Source organism: Centruroides vittatus, unplaced genomic scaffold, assembly GCF_030686945.1.
Source record: "Centruroides vittatus isolate TY-2023 unplaced genomic scaffold, ASM3068694v2 contig_65, whole genome shotgun sequence".
Classification (NCBI taxonomy): domain Eukaryota; kingdom Metazoa; phylum Arthropoda; class Arachnida; order Scorpiones; family Buthidae; genus Centruroides; species Centruroides vittatus.
The window spans coordinates 79,553-101,320 of NW_027122403.1; the positions used below are offsets into that span (position 1 = coordinate 79,553).

The 21,768-nt window shown below is 32.6% G+C and overlaps 2 protein-coding genes across 2 annotated transcripts; one reads left to right on the top strand and one right to left on the bottom strand.

The window, feature by feature from the left end:
• Window positions 1-12,502: 12,502 nt before the first annotated feature.
• On the bottom strand, window positions 12,503-14,311 carry LOC136979835 (uncharacterized). The gene has a single exon (XM_067275859.1). It carries the CDS (start codon window positions 14,309-14,311, stop codon window positions 12,503-12,505), a length of 1,809 nt encoding a protein of 602 aa, XP_067131960.1.
• A 339-nt stretch (window positions 14,312-14,650) lies between these two features.
• Window positions 14,651-15,514, top strand: LOC136979836 (uncharacterized). Its single transcript, XM_067275860.1, has one exon. The coding sequence runs from the start codon at window positions 14,651-14,653 to the stop codon at window positions 15,512-15,514; it is 864 nt and encodes a 287-aa protein (XP_067131961.1).
• Window positions 15,515-21,768: the final 6,254 nt, after the last annotated feature.

Sequence of the window (21,768 nt, forward strand, 5' to 3'; positions counted from 1 at the left end):
TTAATCTAATCTGAGATCTGAACGCCTGGCTTTCTCCTTGTAGTGTTCCTCTATAACTGGTGTAATTCAACTTTAGAACACTTCTTCCAAAACCGCTAAAATGAACATCAGACCCGTTACCACATTGTGTTCTCGTACGTTAACTTATTTGTTTTTATGGCACTTGTCACAGTTTAATCTTACCATCTACTAGATAACATTATTTGTATGAAAACGAGGTGAATACCTTTATTATTATTATTATTATATTTTTGGTGGTATCTTTTCTCTGCTACAACCATATTTTTGCTTTAGTTTCCGTTTGCTTCATGAGTAAAATATTCTGCTTTGCTCAGAGTTTTGCATTGCAATTAATCACTTTCAATTAATCATGTTTTTTTAAATATTTTCGTTTAACCAGTATGACCCCTGTACAGTGTTGTGAGGTCGGCGAGGCCATATAAAATACAATTATGATTCGTATACTACTTAATCGGCAGCTGATCTTTTAATCAGCTTTTGGTTTGTCAAAAAGGATGGCGTTTATGAGTGATATTTTAAAAGGTGGAGACGACGATCGTGAAATCTTGTCTTTTAGGTCAGGTCTCTTGACACCAGATAATCAATTTCCAGCAGATTATCACGCGTAAACAATTATAAACATAGGAGAGATTAAGATTTAACGAGTGGGAGTGCATCGACAATGAATGAGATCATTTTAAAACAAATAACAATAAAATTTAATTAAATATAATGAAATAAAAATTATAATGAAAATACAAATGATATGAGAATACAAATTCATTGGAATCACAAATGATATATTCGAGGCCTATTCCTCGTGGAGATACTAAATTATCTATCTTATATACTAAAACCTATCTCGCGGAGAGAGAGTTTACAATAATTCCGTAGTAGCATACTACCTTAACAAGTTCTTTTCTTCCTTTCCTTTTTTTTCGTTTATCGGAGATCGTTAAGGAGAAATTTCATTTATGGCTACCTTCCTGTGGAGATCTGTTTGAAGTGCCTTCATATATGGTAGCTTCGTCGGAGGGACTATCTTACAAGTAGAAATCTTCCTTCTATGAGACTACGCGGAATGGGCGGGAAAAATGTCCCTTTTTATAGAGACGGCCCAGTAGCGTGTGCAAAGGCCGCTTGTGACTCAACTTACAAGTCGGCCCGTCAGAAAGGAAGATCAAACTTTCCTTTCAGAAACAAAAGTATTATACATTTTTGTGTAAATTATCAAAAGTTATAAAATAATAATTTTGTATTCGAAATTAAAACGTTCTTTTCACACAACATTTTCTTTAAACAATTGACCCTTAAATGTGGATTTCTCCCAGTTTCATACTAATGTCTACTACTATACATGCAATTTCAGATTGGCCACCATGGCTAAATAATCTGGTGTATGAAATTCTGAGAAAAGAATGAAGAGAATGTCAGAAACCAGCTTATGTAACATGTACAGTACAATTAGCTAATCTAAAATTCAGCATCAAAAATAAGTGAGACGCTGCTTAGTAAAAACTGGCAAAATCAATTTTTACTCAGCTGTTTAGATGGAGGAATAAATATTTTCATGCCGAGCAGCAATGTTACAGATGCTTCAAAAATGGACATTTTTCGAAAGATTGAAACAGTAAAAAATATTAAGCAAGAAAAAAATGTTCTTCTTGCATTAAGGAATATTTTCACTGAGTGCCTATTTTCAGGGATGGACTAATAATACAAAACTATGAAATAGAATGTTCTACTTGATCAAAGATAAAACACATGTGACAGAACAACTCAATTTATTAGCTATGCGAAAATATCCTAATATAAAGAACTGGCTATGGACAGACTAAGAAAAACCCCATTAAGGTTCTGCAACTCTATTTTCAAAGATTCATTCATGCTATCTTTTATCTCTCAAGGATGATAATATGATTTTGGAACTAAAAGTTTATCGCTTCCGTAATTAACCATCCTGCTGAATTACCAGCTTCCTTATTTCCTATCGTATTGAGAAATAACCTTGGAGAATTACTATATATTATCTCAAACAAGCCGCCCTGAGTCGTCTATTACAAAAAGACTTTCTGTATGTAGGTGCCTACTTGTTAGCTCTACATCATAAAACACGATTAACTTCTCGCCTACTTTACCTGTATCAGATGTAGCTGATTGGATGATACTTTTGCATTCATGACTGCCCCAAATTAACACAAATTTTAGAATTGTCAACACGTCATATCACAGACTAATTTGTTCTAAAATGTTAACCTAGCACAAGTGAATATTCCCAACGCTGAGCCAGACAATAGTCGTTGGTTCCCACAGTGGCCAATCGGTTCCGTTTCCTGAACACTGGGAGTTCAGTCATGGGTTCAAGGCTCGCTCGGATCGGCTGGGCACGTGGAGTTTTCCGGGTTTTCTCCATGTCTGTAATGCCTAAATAGAGGCCAGTTTCCCTTAAAAGACCTCCCGGAAGGCATCTCCCCTAAACTGATCACCCAAGTGTTGCGTTGACATAACTAAACAAACAATAGTTGTTGATTGTCATGTGTTCCGTTATGTGAGCTCAAACGGACAGATGGTAAAACGTTACGGTGTTGGAATACTTTGCACCAGTTCTGTCAAACACTAAGAACTTTTTCAGAATCGAATATATTCGCAATTCCTTCAAATAAACTTTTTCATCTTTAGCTTAAGTTACTTTTAAATAATTTGGCAAATGGAAACGCTAAGAATGGCATTTTTTTATTTTTGCAAAAATGCACTTGCAGTTTGTACAAATGTTAATACAGTTTGTGCTTTCAAAAGTTGCCAGCTCAAAACGACTGGGAGACATTATAAATAAGCTGGTAACTTACAAAAATATCGAGGAAGTTTACAAAAGAGCTTCTAATATTTACAACATACTGAGAAATAATAAAGACAAACTAAAGAAAGAAGAACAAGCTGAAGTATACAAAATACTTTATGAGTCCATATGTATATTTTTTAACTTTACTTTTATTTAATCCTGTGTGAACCGTCTATTGTAATAAGTTATTCATTTAATTTGTTTCTACTTAAATTTGTGTTTATAATATTCCATAGGTTAAAATTTAAATGAAAGGTTCTATTCTTGAAACAGTTTCTAAGAAGGGTTTAACAAACCTCATGATGCCTTTAAAACTAGGCTTAAAATCTTAGTTACTAAAAACTATTCTCTACGCAAATGCATTGGTTTAATCCTAAATTTGCAGGTTTTAATGCATTCGTTATGACATCTACCTGTAATAAGTAAAGCAAAATATACATGAAGAACCAAATTTACTTTTTAAAATTAAAAATTTTATAAGCCTATTTACCTTGTTGATAAAAGTAGAAGTAATGAATTTCTTAAATTCATTTTAACAGCGGTTTTCTCACATATTATCTACGAAGAAACGATGAAAAGCAGTCAATAATGTACTACTTCAACTTGCTCCTGAAGAGATACTTAAGGTTAAATATTTTTTACTTTATTTTCATTTTGTAAATTAAATGTTTATTAAATTGCTTTGTTAAATATTAATAAAATTTTACGTATTTTGTATTAAAGATTGACTTTTCCATTGCTCTGCTCATTGGCGTTTTTCATCATTTTGCCACTTTGCGGAGAAGGACCACATTGGGATCTCGTAAATGAAGAAGCAAGAAAGGCTGAACAATACTGGTGGAGATATATTCTTCATATTAAGAATTTATACAACACGCCAATAGATGTAATTTGCTGTATACTTTTATTTGGAATTTTAAATTTTATTAAGCTATAGTGAAAAAATTGTTTCTTGCAGTTTTTCATACATATATGGTTCGTTAATGCGTTAATGCAGTTAACTATAATTACAGTTCCTTTGTTATACATTCGTGACAGGTAAGAATAAAAGTATCCTTGTAATTGCTTTTTTTGTTCGTTCATCTTATATTTATTCTATCACTTAAGTAATTCTATAATAGGTAAGATATTTTAGGGTAAGATTCTCTAAGTGGACGATATCGACAATTTCGTACTGCATTTGTCAAGGTCCAATTAGTGTAGGCGGTAGAAAATCATTCATTCTAAAATTACTAGCAAGTTATTATTTATATGACTAATCAAGATGATTTAAGAAAGTAAACGTTTTTCTACTAATGATTAACAAGGACCCACTGCATTTATTATTACTATCTTTATTTACAAACAGTATTAATAAGAGGTCAGGGTCAATAAATGGTCTACAAATGGCTTTACAAAAATGCTTGTGGAAATTCGCTTTACAAAGAAAAAACGAACATTAATTTCATGAAACATAACAGATTTTGGTACAATTTTTAATTTAGACTATTTATATATCCTATAGATGATGTCTTGCTTTTCATCTATATTCCATAGTGACTGAAGTAGTTGTTGGTTGAGTATGTCGAAATTGGCTGTCATTTACAAAATTTGTAGAGACATCATATGTTATTTAAAAATACTCTTGTGATTCTTTACATTTTACCTACAGGCATTTAGTCATATGTATTTTTTAAGAGATAATTGAACTTATACAACTGAAAATTCGTTTTGAAGACGTTTTCTTTATTACCTAATTCTGGCATTGAAATAGAAAAGAAGGGAAACTCTTCATCAGAGCAAGGAACTATTTGCAATCAATTTTTTACTAACTTGACACTCTACTAAGATTGCTGTTACTAACTTTATTACAACAAATACACACTATATACTCAGCGTTACAAATTTAATGTAAAAAAATAACAGCAGTTTTGTCTGCAAACACCTTCATTTTACGAGATCAGTCCTATGTGAAGGTATGGCTATACCAGCAATGTTTTCATCTTGTTTCTATTAAACTGATGAGCTCTATAACGTCCTTTCTTTTTCGTTAGACTTATTACACCCACAATCAAGCGTTAGAATATCACATTTTATTCCGGTCATCGAGCCCCTTATCAACTCTTTGTGATGTAACTGTTCAAAAAATAATGCATACAAGTTAACATAAAATTCTTCTTTCTGTGCTTCTTATAACCGTGTAAGTTAAAAATGTTTTATAACAAATTCTTTTAACATTACATGGTATAAAGAAGCACAGAAATGGCTCATAAATTGAATACAAGACTAGACAAGAAACGGTATAACAGAACTCATTGTTTTTATTACTTTTGAAGTGACTGTGCTACTAGCAATTGCCATTTTATTATTTTTCCATGACAAAAGTAAAGAATTCAAATTTTTGGCACTTGCCTATATTTCTTGTGTCAGCACCTGAATGATATTACTAAATAACGAAAGATAAAACAGCACTTACATATTTACCATTAAAGGATATTCGAATTTTCATCAAGTATTGATTACATTTTGCTGCAACGACAGTAATAAATTCTACAAAATTGTATTGAATGTCAGTTACAAATATATTTTATAATACGGTGCATTGAATGTAGTGGATAAAATTAAGTAGGTAAGTACGTTGTACACAAAAATGAACAAATAACTTTTATAATTTTTTTTTTGTCTTCAGGAAAAAGTCGAATCCCCCACTACAAAGGCACTTTTTGAAGCGTACGCCAATTTAGAAAGTATACTTTAGCACACAAATATTTATTTGTTAAAGATTGCCCTTAATAACACTAAAATATTTGTATATAGTGGAACGCCAGTGGCGTAGCGATAGGGGGGCAAGGGAGTGTATTATGCTCTGGCCGCCACTCGCAGAGGGGCGCCCAAATGGTCTCTAAAGCCCTGGTCACACTATGCGATTTCCAGCCACGCAGGCGACTGCAACCGCAACAAGCGCGAGTCTCGCGCGTCTTCTCGTGGTCACACATTGTTCGTTGACGTTGCAACTCGGAACACGTGACCCTATAATAAACCAATAAAATTACAGTAGCTTGTTTTTGTCTACTTTCGTGAGTTTACCGATCATTTTACGTTCTACTTCAGAGTATTTATGGAATTTTAGCTACTTTTCTTATTAAAATAGCAAGCAGTTCCTTTTCTGGAATTAATAAAAGAAAAGAGAGCGATGATTTTGTTAGAGCTGGCGAGAATATACGAAGAGAAAAATAAGAGAAAACGTTCATGCTGGGTTAAAACTTGGCGAAATGAAAATCAACGGGCTAAACAATCGTGCTTTCACCAGCTGATGAATGAATTAAGGCTTTCGGATGCCGAAGTTATATAGACGATATATCGGTATGAATATAATTTATACTTATATATAATTTAGGCGAAACGTTTCGTAGTTTAGCATATCAATTTAGAGTGGCCCATAATTCGATATCAGTCATCATCCCAGAAGTTTTTAGATACTATTTAGAGGAAAAGCTTGAATGATTTAATTCATTTATAATCGATATATTTTTTTCTTTTATATAAGCATTTATTTTATTCAATTGTATATTATTAAAAGTAATCAAACTTTTTAAAATAAATCTAACACAATAACTTTTATAAATTCAGATTTGATTTATATCAAATAGTAGCATTTAAATGTACTGAAACCGAGTTAATACAAATGTTATAATCAAGATATGTTGACAAATATACAGCACAAAGTATGACGTGGCACAAAGACGTTTTCTGATTGGATGCGCGTTTGCAACCGTCGCGAGTAGAACAAACTTTTTGTTTCTAGTTGCGGTTGCAATCGCGCCGGTTTTCGAGGGATGATTACCAGTTAACGGGAATAGCCGTCGCTGTTGCAGTCGCCTGCGCGGCTTTGAAATCGCATAGTGTGACCAGGGTTAAGACAAACTATATGTGTTTCTGAAAGGAGGAATGGGGCGCCAACTAAAGTGTCGTGCCCCGGGCGCCAGTTATGTTCGCTACGCCCACTGGCCAACGCACCCGCAGACTATCGAAATGAATAAGGCACAAGAGTTAAAAATAAGCACGGTACATTTTGCAAAAGCTTCAAACATTATGATTCAACGTCAGATCAGCGCTTCCACGAGGTGGCACTGAATTCACTGGATGAGAACTTGCCCTTGAAAACACACAACGGGATTGTGATCAACATACAAAGACGTTGCTTGGGACAATGGGCGAATGTTCATTAGATTTTCTTCTATTTTATGACAAAATTAGAAGTCGGGAATTATCCGTTATTTGTTGATATTGAAATTTGGGACTCATTGGTGATTCGATAAGGACAACTCAGACAAAAAGGAAAACGGCACGTGGCCAATGCCCCAACTACGGGCAGCTCCAAATAGTGCAATTATAAAGTGTACTGTACATGTTTAATGAAGCGACAACAAATTCAACGTAATTCCTTGCGTAATTAACATAAAAATTGAAGATCATTAAATAATTATTGAAATTATAATCTTTATCAGCTACAGTTTGAATTGTAATCGCTAAAAGTTTTGAAGTATCGTAATGTATTAATAAAATTACGTATAATTCATATTAGCAAATGATTTTTATAGAATGTTTTGAATTAAGTAATACACAAACTTCAAATATAAATTTTAATTTATAAGAATTATAATGTAAAATTTATATTAGAAATATTACAGCATAAATTGTTTTAACAAATAATTAAAACTATTTTAAAAATTCAACATTTTAATGTTTAAATAAAATATATTAATTATGTTTATAACTCTAATCTTAGTTCAATTATATTTCAAACTAGCAGATGAGCCTGATGTTGCTCAAGGAAAAAAGTAATGTAAACGAAGATTAAGATTATTAGATTACACCCGTTTTCACCAGGTACAAAAATTAGGTCCCCCTCTTCCGAGACTAATTCGAGAATTTTTAGATGTGTTTTTGAATAATTGTTCGATCCTGCAAAAACGCAAGAAACCACATATAAAATAGTACAGTAGAAGCCGAGTTTTTCAGTGCAATCCTGAAACATCTTTCTCTTCCTGCGGGAAGAATTACCATAAAATCCCTTCTCTGTGTACATTCCCTTAACGTACTCTAATTGTGTACAAAATTTCAACTTTCAACTCCTAACCGTATGGGCTCTGCGCTTTTTATTATTATTATTATTATTTTGGGTTTTGTGAGTTATATTCGACCGCCGGACTGTGATTTGTGAGTTATATTCGATTGATACTATGCCGGACTGAAGTCAAGGCATAGTAACCAAAACAAGACAAAAATTAAAGAAGTGTACCAGTATTTGTGTCCGAGGAATTTTCTGTATTCCTCGTCATTCAGGAATTTCCTCACAATATGACATGTATTCAATATAGTGGTCTTCTGTAGTGTGATGTATGTGTTTCTATTCAATTCTAATGTGCTCAGGCTTTTGTGTAGTGGTGTGTGGTATGACACCTGTAGAGGAGAGAACAACAGGTACAATAAGCACCCTATCCATCCTCCACAGATGCCTTATTTCCTGGGCGAGTTCTGTGTACTTGCTAATTTTTTCAGTGCATGTATTTTGTACATTGTGAGTGTTTGAAATGGATATGTCTATAATGTATGTGATTTTATTGTGTTTGTCAATGAGTGTGATGTCTGGTCTGTTGTGGTAAGTTGTTTTATCTGTGACTATGGCTCTGTCGTAGTACATTTTGTGCGTTGTTTTCCAATACTATCTGTGGGACGTATTTGTAGTATGGTTCGTGGATGTCTAATAATATGTGTTTCTTTGCAAGCTCTTAATGTATTATATTTGCTACTTGATTGTTTTATCATCTCCATTATATACATAAATTATAATGTATACAAGTGAATCTGGATATATGAGGTTCTACTATAATAAGTTTTATTTATAAGCAATGTCCATGTAGACAATATAAATATAAATCAGAAAAATATTATGGTAGAAAGAGTTAATTGTTATATAGACACGACTAACGATCGCCTGAATAATCGGGCTAGAATTTGGCAAATTAAATGATTAATATAAAGAAATTTGTCACTTGATGGAGGCTTTAGGCGTCATCTCTTGATTAAATTAATAATTATAATTTATTACCTTTTGGAAGAAAAGAACTGTCTCGGCGCAGCGGCTTGAACTCGCAACTTTCGTTTACCGTGCGGAGCTCTTGCCATTTGCGCCATCCGGACCACAAACGAGACTTCGCTTCCAGATGTATTTAAATTTGGATATAACTTACTGATAATTACGGCACTGACTGAGATGACTCTCACAACTACATCTCAGCCAGCTAACGTTTTACCGAGTAAGGTTTTATCTTCAAATTTAAATACCTCTGAAAGCGTAGAGCTTGCTCCGGGTCTGGGTGGCGCAACTGGCAAGCGCACAGCACAGCTAAGTTAACCGAAAGTTACGGGTTCAAGTTCCACTCTAGGTCAGCTCTTTTCTTCCAGAAGGTTCTAAATTATTTAATAAATTATAATTTGAATTTAATCAAGAGATGATGCCTAAGGCCTCCATCTAGTGACAAATTGCTTTATATTAATCATTTAATTAAGCAAGTACTAGCCTGATCGTTCAGGCCATCGTTGGTTGTATCTACATATACTCATCGGGCGTTAAGATGTCTATTATATCAAATTTTCTACTTTATGTTTGTAACTTTTTGGGGAGGCAAATTTAGTGGTTATGATAAACTCGTCCTTATAAATATTTAAAGCTATTTTCCATTTGTGTCGTGTTTTGTATTTAACTACACTATAATTTTTCTAAAATGTTCGATTACTTACTAATTTTTCCATAAAAGTTTCCTGACATTTTGTTTTTCATTTACAATGTGTTTACGCCGTCCAAGCGAATATAAATGTAAAAATGACGATTTCAGACAAATCTTTTATCATTGTTATTCTAGAAAATGTTAATTCATATTGTTTTTATTACAGATGGCCAACATTTGGAACAGTAGTATTGTGTGTTTTCACAGTGGCAGGAATTATATCGCACATTTGTCAATTTCTAAGTACGAAATTTATCGCCATCGTTGGATTGTCAATGAATATTGAGTATGTTTTATATTAAAAATATCTTTACTAAATATAATCCGATCTATGTTACTGCATGAAATACCGAAAATGACTTTTTCTCTGCTCTCCAGCGAATGATTTTTATGGATTTTTTAAAATTTAATGGTAACGACCGGTTTTGTAAAATTTTAATAGTAACTACCGATTTAAAGAGAAACGAATAACGATACATAAAAAAATTTATCGTTCGAACTTGACAGAAACTCTCTGAGCACAGTGTATTAAATCGGACTTGTGTATTGCCACGTTGCAGAGAGTGCATTAACGTAAATGAAATGTAATTTTTTACGCAAAATTGAAAATTTTATGCCATAAAACCTCATTAGAATCGAATCCAGACTTTATTAATTATCCTGGGATTTGTGTGTTGGCAGGTCAATCCTCGTCCTTTAACTAAGCTAAACGAATCAGATCGAATCTATCCTATGTAAAATAGTCCGTATGTTCATATTTAATATAAAGAAATGATGATAGACATGTTATTTTTTATTTCAGTAAATTACATTAACTAAACCAATTAACCAATTAATGTAAAATTCTTTTGTGTAAGAGCAAAGCGTAATATATATATATCTACAAAAGATAAGTTCAAAAAATTTTTTTAGAGAATATGTTTCGGAGTTTAGAATTTTTATAAATATCTCTTCGTTAATCATATTTCGTTAAAAATTTGAGCATTACTTTTCAGAAAAGTTAAATTTTATTGCTTTTCTTTTTAATACCATTCTACTTTAATTTATTAAGAAATATTTTAGTAAGCACTTTTCCACTATTCACGCAACTACATTTGATGTACATTACATAACTGGTGTATTTTGTCTATACACTTATCTATATTTTTGTATATGTGTCTGTTTTTTTGTTTTCACCTTCATACACTCTTTACATTAAAAGCAGCTTTATGTTTTGAATATCTTATAGAAACGTCGTGAATATGCTTCTGTACATCTATCAGAAACCCTACTTTACACATCTGAGTTCTTACTGCCTGGGCTTAATATTAGGATACGCATTTCTGAAAAAGAAACAATTCAAATTCCGAAAGGTATGTTATGAATATACTTTGCGTATTTCTGAACGTTAATTTTAAATATCCATTATTGTATAAAACATTAGTTCCGTAAATAAATTATTATAAGTAAGGAAAATGAAAACGTGATTTTTTAAATAAGGTCCGTTTGTGAATGAAAGTGAGAATAATGCGCAATCACGCAGTATGCATTCGCTTTCTGCGTCCGAGCAAGTTTGGTACGCGTCGTTTTGACGCCATTTGCAGCCATATCGTCTGTCTGTATGCTGAGCTGTAGAAGTTTAAAATGTTTAAGAAAATTGAGCCTCCCGCCGACTGTGAGATACGAACTGTTATTCGATTCTTGAATGCAAGAAACTTGGCAGCAGCGGAAATTCACCGTCAGATTTGTGAAGTTTACGGTGATAATGCTATGAGTGACAGTAAAGTTCGAAAATGGGTAAGAATGTTCAAGGATGGGCGAGTTAATGTGCATGATGAGCTACGCCCCGGCCGACCTTCTCTGATTTCTGAAGATTTGATTCGTGATGTGGATAACAAAATTCGAGAGGACCGACGATTCACGATTTCAACGTTATCAATTGAATTTCCATAGATTTCAAGATCAGTTTTGTATACCATTGTTTCGGAAGAAACTGAATTATCGAAAATTGTTTTCTCGGTGCGTTCCAAGACTGCTTTCTGACGATCACAAAACAAAAAGATTAAACAGTGCTTTATCGTTTTGACTCGATACGATCATCCACACAGTCCAGACCTTGCACCCACTGATTTTCACTTGTTTCGATACTTAAAGGAGTTCCTTGGTGGTCAACATCTCAACGACGAAGAAGAAGTGAAAACTGCAGTCGTGGAATGGGCTTCTTGACAGGCAGCAAATTTCTTTAAAGTCGGAATTCAAAAAATTGTTGAGCCGTATGACAAATGTTTAAACAAAATGGAAATTATGTAGAAACGTAGATAAAAGTATGTAGAATATGGAAAAAAATATATTTTAATGATATTTACAGTATTTTTCTTCTTATTAAAAAACGGACCTTATTTAAAAAATAGCCTTCGTAAGTAAGGAAAATGAAAACGTGATTGATTTGAACAAAATTATAAAATTTCTGTTATTTGAAACAGTAGATTTAATTAGTTATTTAAAAGTAAAGAAAATTTATTTTAACGTCCAAAATTATTTTAATTTACCACTCCTTTCATATTTCATTTTATATTAATATATTATACTATTCAGACACCTTATACCTCTGAGAAATTATTAATTTAATTATGCAAACGTTTTCCACCTGTTCCACAGGTCATCTTCAAGCAATTTCTTACTTCTGGAATGTTATCTCGTGCAGGTTCGAATATATATGAGCACGATATTTCAAAATTTTTTAAAAAACCGTTGGAACATTCCATGTAAAATTTAAAATATAAACAATAATAAAAACATTAATAAAATTGATTCAATAAACATATTGATCCGCTAAATAATAATTTAAGGGACGTAAACTAACATAATATATATCTATATTTTTATAGGGGATGAGGATATGCTATATGCTTGATTAAATGGGGTGTTTGTCAATCATGAATTTCCACGCAGTTGGCAAATTCGTTGCGTCTTTATAGTTCAAACATCTACCTGTTGTCCCTGATTTGTATATTTCAAATTTTTCCATGGTTAATGCTAACGATGGTGAGCGTACTTGTTGGATAACTTTGGCTTCATTCCAATTAATTACTGATCCCTCAGTTTGTGCCATTTTTGATAAGGTGGTAGTGCAGTGCCCTTTACTGATGTCATACATATGTTCTTTTAGTCTTTTGTTTAAGCCTCTGTTAGTGACTCCTATGTATTCTTTATTCAGGTCCAATTGATCATTTTCGTATGGGATTTTATAGACCCCAGAGCATTCATCCGCTTTTGTGCTATCTTTGTCGTTCCTGAGGACACTGTAGATGGTGGGTGCGCGCTTATAAATCAGCTTTGCATTCTTACATTTGGCTATTTCCTTCATTATCGTGGACAATCCTTCTCTGTACGTGAATTTAGTTATTTCCCCGTTTGCATTCCCTTTCGGTTTCTTTTTATTAGGTGTTATGTAAGAGTTTATTAGGTTTTCGACTATTGATTTTTTAAATCCTAGGGTTTTTGCAATGGTTCTAATTCTATTCAACTCTTGTATTCTGTCATACACGTTGGAGCAATAGGCAAATGCTCTTCTAATAATGGCCCTAAACGCCGATAGTTTGTAAGTGGGCGGATCGTTTGATGTGGAGGGAATGTATAGTGGGTCATGCGTGGGTTTGATATATACTTTCGTAGATAAGGAACCTTCTTTAAATGTAACACTGATATCCAAAAAATGTACTTCTGTTGTGCTGAGCTGTTCCAGTTTTAGCATCAGGCCATGGTTATTCGAATTCATCGCATTCAAAAAATGTTGTATCTTTTCGTCTTTTTTCCATACAATTAGTATGTCGTCGACGTATCGTTTGTATAAAACGATATCATCTTTAAATGTTCTAATAGTAGTTTGCTCCAACTTACGTATCACCAATTCACAAAGTAGCCCAGACATTGGGCTGCCCATGGGCACACCTTTCTTTTGCTTATAAATCTTGCCATCGAAAGCGAACACTGAATGGTAACATATTAGGTCAGCCAGTAGTTTCATGTCTTCGGGGTAGGCTGTTACCCTTGGGTCTAACGTGCTGAGGGTGTCCACCAAAGCTTGAAAACATGCATCCAGTTTAATTGATGGATATAGATTTTCGAAATCCATAACTGAAGCAATTTCTTCTTCTACTAAAGATATGTTTTGGAGATCGTTAACCACGTTCAACGGGTTCTTTGTGACATATTGGTTATTCTCAATGTGCTCGGACAAATATCTATGTAGGTTCTTTTCTAGTTTGTAAGTTGGTCCTTTGTGCTTTTCAACCACTGGTCTAATCTGCTTTTTATCTTTATGCGTTTTAGCGAATCCGAAGAGTCTCGGTACACTTGGGCCTGTTACACTTGTTCCTTTGAGAAATGGAAGTATTTTGGTGATTGGTGATTTCTGTAATTTTTTGACCTTCCTGTCTAGGTTATCAATTATATTATGATCCACCCTTTCGCATTCTGTATTTCTTATATATTCTTCCAGTGTGTTGACATAATGTCGCTTATCCATTATTACTAAATGTTTGCTTTTGTCTGCTCGTGTCAATATTAAGTTGTTGTCGGCCAACCACCGTTTCGTGCGCTTAATTTGTTTCACCTCTGTTTGCCTTGGTCTTTGGTTCATGCTCTTAAGGGTTGTTTTCCAACGAAAATAGTCTTTGTTCCCTTCTTCCATGCCTCTGATTCCTCTTTCAATTTCTGCCATGGTGTTTTTCCAGTCTTTGGTATTGTCCAGGGCATAGTTGGGGCCTTTTTCTAGTACGCTTTTAACATCCGGTGGAATCGATATCTGGTGCCATAATATATACGGAACTGGCTTTTCCTTTGTAATCTTCTTTATTTGCTTGGCAAGATTTATAAGCAAAAGAAAGGTGTGCCCATGGGCAGCCCAATGTCTGGGCTACTGTGTGAATTGGTGATACGTAAGTTGGAGCAAACTACTATTAGAACATTTAAGGATGATATCGTTTTATACAAACGATACGTCGACGACATACTAATTGTATGGAAAAAAGACGAAAAGATACAACATTTTTTGAATGCGATGAATTCGAATAACCATGGCCTGATGCTAAAACTGGAACAGCTCAGCACAACAGAAGTACATTTTTTGGATATCAGGGTTACATTTAAAGAAGGTTCCTTATTTACGAAAGTATATATCAAACCCACGCATGACCCACTATACATTCCCTCCACATCAAACGATCCGCCCACTTACAAACTATCGGCGTTTAGGGCCATTATTAGAAGAGCATTTGCCTATTGCTCCAACGTGTATGACAGAATACAAGAGTTGAATAGAATTAGAACCATTGCAAAAACCCTAGGATTTAAAAAATCAATAGTCGAAAACCTAATAAACTCTTACATAACACCTAATAAAAAGAAACCGAAAGGGAATGCAAACGGGGAAATAACTAAATTCACGTACAGAGAAGGATTGTCCACGATAATGAAGGAAATAGCCAAATGTAAGAATGCAAAGCTGATTTATAAGCGCGCACCCACCATCTACAGTGTCCTCAGGAACGACAAAGATAGCACAAAAGCGGATGAATGCTCTGGGGTCTATAAAATCCCATACGAAAATGATCAATTGGACCTGAATAAAGAATACATAGGAGTCACTAACAGAGGCTTAAACAAAAGACTAAAAGAACATATGTATGACATCAGTAAAGGGCACTGCACTACCACCTTATCAAAAATGGCACAAACTGAGGGATCAGTAATTAATTGGAATGAAGCCAAAGTTATCCAACAAGTACGCTCACCATCGTTAGCATTAACCATGGAAAAATTTGAAATATACAAATCAGGGACAACAGGTAGATGTTTGAACTATAAAGACGCAACGAATTTGCCAACTGCGTGGAAATTCATGATTGACAAACACCCCATTTAATCAAGCATATAGCATATCCTCATCCCCTATAAAAATATAGATATATATTATGTTAGTTTACGTCCCTTAAATTATTATTTAGCGGATCAATATGTTTATTGAATCAATTTTATTAATGTTTTTATTATTGTTTATATTTTAAATTTTACATGGAATGTTCCAACGGTTTTTTAAAAAATTTTGAAATATCGTGCTCATATATATTCGAACCTGCACGAGATAACATTCCAGAAGTAAGAAATTGCTTGAAGATGACCTGTGGAACAGGTGGAAAACGTTTGCATAATTAAATTAATAATTTCTCAGAGGTATAAGGTGTCTGAAGTAGTATTGTTTTAAAACTCTGAGCATTTTATTCGAGTATTAATATATTAAATTTAACATTCGTTGACTTTTTGTAAGAAGTTTGTTTTTCTCAATGTCCTGAACTAGCACTTTTATAAGATTATCATAATCATTAAGCACAATTTTATAAGATTATCATTTTATAAGATTATCATAATCATTAAGCACAAGATTATCATTAAGCACAATTTTATAAGATTTTATAAGATTATCATTTTATAAGATTATCAGTTGCTGTATATAATAATTTTAAGGTAATTAAATTTCACATTTACAAATTAAAAATATTTTCTGGTTTGTTTCTAAAATTATTTATTGTTCTGTCTATCGATGATTATTCAAGTCACCATATCTAAATATCTAATTCAAGCTGGAAGTTGACAACTCAACCACTGTTAGAATGAACATTTAAACCGGTAGAGTTTTTTGGTTGAAAAAATAATAAAATATATTTTATAAGTTATGAAGCATAACCGAATCTTTGTAATTAGATCTTATTTACAAAATATCTTTAAGACACCTGTAATACTTTTCGAACAACAATTATATCTGTTTTTTTTATACTTGACTACTACTATTTAGAAACACAAAATTGCATGAAACATATTTATACAAAACATTATATTAGAAAGGTTGTTTTAACAATATTTTACTTGTATCAATAAGAGAATTGGAATTAAATCCAAATCTTGTTAGATCATATACCAATTTTATTCATTGATACGAGTAAACGTGGATGCGGAATAAAAATTGTTTATCATTTCCATTTCTCATTCGTTTGCTGCCCCTTTTCTAAATTAATCATAGTCACAATTAACAAAAATGAAAATTATATACTTTTCTAATGCATGACGAATCTTAATTTTTACGTCTTTAATTACTCTCACTCTTGTTTTAATATTATAATATTTTGTGATCAGAGTATTTCGTTTCAGGCATTTGAGTGTATTTTTGTTTAAAAGTGTGGTTGATGCAATAGAATAAAAGTAAATATTTATTGTATTTATTAGACTCTAAACAATTGAAAATATCAAACTTTTAAATTTGATTACTTTTTCGGTTGTGATATATAACAGAGGAAAAGTATGGCGATCGGTCAAAAAATAACGAGATTTTATTTTGATGGGCTCAGAGAATTTTGAAATGTCGACAAATGCAAAAAAATTCGAAAGTTTTCTTGGTTTGTGTGGATGTTAGTGTGTTTGTGTGTGGGTGTCACGATTTTCTTTACCATTCTGCAAGCTTAATAACTTGTGTTTTTATCGAAAATTTCTGAAATTTTGCATGAACGTTTATGTATTGGCAGGATTGATGATGGCAAATTTTGGTAGTTAAAGGTCGAAGTGGTGGGGAGATAAAGAAAAGTGGTGTCATATGTTGAGTAAGATAAACTTATTCACGATCAAGTTCTTATAAAACCAGCCCTACCCTAAAAATGAAGTGTTTTGATTTTATCATAATTAATGATACAAAAATTTGATTATATTATAAGAAATACTATTAGTAAAGACTAATACAAATCATAATATTGACTTTTTTGTCATCCTTTTTATCATGTATTAGTTTTTACTATTTATATTTTTTGCAATATGTATAAAAGTATATTTCGTTTAAAATTTTTCTTTTTAGAAATTTATTTACAACATAAAAATTTGTTTTTAATAATACTGTATATTATAACAGACGGCTCTTCGAAATCTTCTCGAAAAAGTTACGTATCTCAATGCTGGATTGTTTTAAAATTTATATTCATCATATTTTTCAGACGATTGTTATTTCATGTTGGATAACGGCAATTTTCCTGGCGGGATTGATACTCTTCGGTTTACACCAGTACAGAAATGATCCCTCTCCGAATGAATCAATAATTTTGGCACATCAGATTCTTTCTCCAATTGCAAGCATAGCGGTAACAGCTTGGATATGCGTAGCATGTTTATCGGGATATGGCGGTATGTTAATAGAGTTGGTAAGATAGTTTCTACATATAACTATAATTTAATTAATGTTGTAGGTGTAGCGAACAAATTCTTATCTCTCGACGTTTTCGTGGTAATGGATCGACTAACAACTTGGATTTACCTTCTGCACCCTATTTTTATTCTTTATCTATTTGGAGAATTCAGAAGACCCCTTCCATATACACAAATAAATCTGGTAAAAGAATTATCTTCAAATTCATCATGTCTGATATTCTTGAATCACATAGTTTTTTATTATTTCTTTAATATACTGCTATATTTTCAGAATGAAAGCGTAAATATTAAAAGTCGTAGATAAATAAACTTAAATAAAAGTTTCGTTAAATACAGGCTGTCATTTGTAGAATTTGTCAATATTAACTAAATCTCTTTTTAATGACGTAATTTATATTATTTTATTAATGTTTAGCATTAAATATCGTATAGATTTACGTTTACAGTATTTGTATATAAAGATATAATTTTTTAATCTCTATTTGTTTAATACAAATTCGTATATTTTTCTAGTATATGATGTATCTATTGGTGATGACACTGTCCATTATTACGTCTGTTTTCTGTTACGCCTTCCTAGAAATTCCATTTTCGTATTTGCTTTCGAAAATATTATTGTCAGAAACTTCTAAGAAAAATTTTCCTGACGACAATGAAAATTACAAAATGCAAACATTAAAAAAGTGGAACTTACCAATTTTCTAGAGAAAAACGTTGCAAATTTCAGAAAGTAAAGGAGAAAGGATGGAAGAGTAATAAATATGGGGTCACAGTTCACTCCAACAAATATGCAAATAATATCAAGTAATTGATGAAACTTCAATTTTTATTAAACAAGAAAAACTTCATAAATATTTTTTGCATTGTGTTTACACTTTCGGTGTTCTGGGTTAATTTCCGGAAAAGGGAATTTATATATTTTTCTGCAACTTTGTCTGTCAATGTAATGCAGTGGCGTGTCGTGACATTTGATGATAGGGATGCTGTGTTTCTGTAAGAAGCCGACTTCCAGGGGCAATCAATTAATTGCGCGTCAGTAATGGTTTAGGGTCCATTGGTATTCATTTGTTGGATAAGCCGGTAAAAACCGTAGACTTCTCTAAATGTATTTTTAATAGATTATCTGACGTACTTAATAAATAAACAGATTCAATATAATTACCTCTGTTATTAGATTCAATAGATTCCCTATGCCCTCTAAATGCCGATTCTTGCTTTGATAAAAAACATATAACATCTATTAATTGAGATTTAATAATATATCTATTAGCCGTAACTATCTTGTTGTAATTTTCAATATTTATTTTATATTTTTTACTAATGTTAAATTCTATTCTGTTTTGATTTCCAAATTGCTTCAATTTTACGAAAGAATCGATGTGACATTTACGATTTACGTGACTTTTGCCAGCTTTATCCAAATTATTTAAATCGTCCAAGCCCTTCTTATTCCACACACTAATTTCATTTGAAAATGATAGGCCTGGCCGACAAAACAATTTTTGTATCCACAAAGCCATATTATTTCTTTAATCGTGAAAATGTCGAACAAATTTTTGATGCAGTATTTTTATTTAATTTAGGCATTGGTCGTTCTCTTTTACTAATGCTTTCTTTTTCGTTACATGGTCTTGAGTTCAAACTTTTTAAAATAAATTTTCAATATCACAATTACATTCTGAATCGCTAGCCATGATATAATGGCTAAAATAAAAAATAAAATTATAAAAACTTACTTGGTGAAATAAAATGTGCGACGGATATACCTAGTACAAAATATTCTTCAATGTATGAATATACTTTTAAGGAAAATTATAATTAAATATAGCTTTGTAAAGAAACGTACGTAAAAATAACATTGAACATTCTTTACTTTTTTAATCTTAAGTCTTAAATCCTAAAACTTAACTCCACTTAGTTCCACTTAGGATCCACTTAGTCAAGTAGCTCCATACGAGTGACTAATGATGGAATCAGAGATGGTCCTGTAGATGTGCAGTGCATGCATGCAAGCAGACGAGGGTGCCGATAGTAGTCAATGTCAAATGCCTCTTTTGACGCATCACTAGTATATCTCAAAGGGTGAAATTTTAAACGTTTCTCACCATAGATGTAAAAATATAAATATGTTAAACTTAATTGATTGTCCGTTACTTGTTTCTAACTAATTCGTTTTAGGACCAGGTGTCCACGAAAATTTTCAAAATTTACTACTTTTCAGTCACTCTCATTAAACTGGAAAAATTTCTGTCTTTATCACAACTAATATTATGAAGAAATCAGTCCCCACTGTACTCGGCTAGAGAATGGTTCAGTTAAGCTTTTAACTAAAATTCTGACTCTTTCGGCAGGTTTTATTTGTCCCTAATTTCCTAATCGCTTGATTATTTAACTACTACTTAAGTAGAAATAAGTTGAAACCGGTTACTTTGTACTTGAATATTTGTAGTCTTGGGAAAAGAAGTGGAAAGACAAATTTTTATGACAACAGATACATAAATCGTAAATTTAAGGAAAATAAATTCTAGAGCTTTATTTGTACCTTGTGCATCTCATTTATTAAATTTGGATGTAAATGATGCTGCCAAAGTAACAGTTAATTTTTTAACATTGTACAAGAATTGTACACGTTTTTTCTGCATCCCATTATAGATGGGGCACACTGAATAGTAATATCACTGGTTTAATATTGAAGTCCGTAAGTAACATAAGATGGGAGAGCAGAATAAATATATCAAATATTTTAATGTATTTTTTTAAACTTCTGTCAACTATACAGAACTATCATAAAAAACATACCTGTAAAGCGCGTGCGCAAATGCCTATAATCTGGCTGATTTACACCATTCAGTTATTTTCGCTGTGGAAGCTGACCCGGTTTTGACAGTACAGCGCTTCCATTCCGCCACTGATATTCGAATATACAATAGCAATCATATTGTTTTTTCACATGTAGTATAGAAATTTGTAATAAAATACATAATGCAGTCATAATAAAATATTAATTTTAATTCAGTCAAAGTAAGTTAATATATGAAAATAACTCGCGCAATATGTATTTATATTTTAGGAAATACAAGGGAAGTGGCGCTTTTACTGCTTCCAAGGACAGCATGCCACTGGTGTAATGTAATTTTTTAAACTATTGGAATGTACTAATTTTATACAATATCAATAATTTTAAAAAATTTACTCGTCGTTAATGTATATTATATTTTCATCTTTATTAATAATTGTAATATTTAAAACAATTAAATATAATGTAATTTTTATTAAAAATTTCTGTGAATGACTTATATTGTTACATAAATAAATAAATAAATATATATATATATATTTTCATTTAAACTCTTTCTGGCCTGTGGGCACTAAGAGGGCCTCTTTTAAGCAAGCCCATTATGGGTCGGCCAGGCTTACAAAGGGGCAGCTTTTTGGTGTGGGGACAGAACCTGACATATTTGGAGCCACTTTCTAAAACTCCTGGGGATTTTTCGACCCGTTTAGTTTGATCCGAGGTCCTCCAGAGCGGAATGCTGCCATCATGACTGCTCAACAATCCGGCTGTCAGTGGTAGGAGGTATTGGTGGCAAGAGAACAACCACCAATATCTTTGGCTAGTAATCACAAGGCAGTAGTGACAAGCAGACTATGCAACTGTCACTGCTAAGCTGGTCCCTAGGAAATGCTGTGATGGGCCACAAGCGACTGCCAGAACAAAAAGGGTAGAGACCTCAGAGCACATGCCATTAGTGTACTGTACCTAAAGGATGATGAAGTGAGTAGCAGTCGAACCCAGGAGCTGCTAAAGATGAACATTAGCTTGGTGAAGTAAGACATTGGGATTAAAAATGTTTGCAGAGTCTGAGACAACGACATCTTGATAGAGGAGTCAAAAAGCCAAAATGTCATGAGACTAAAGCAGGAATTCATGGA

Bases quoted from the DNA above. Each gene is read 5' to 3' on its own strand.
- LOC136979835 (XM_067275859.1), bottom strand. From the start codon at position 14,311: ATGGCAGAAATTGAAAGAGGAATCAGAGGCATGGAAGAAGGGAACAAA.
- LOC136979836 (XM_067275860.1), top strand. From the start codon at position 14,651: ATGAATTCGAATAACCATGGCCTGATGCTAAAACTGGAACAGCTCAGC.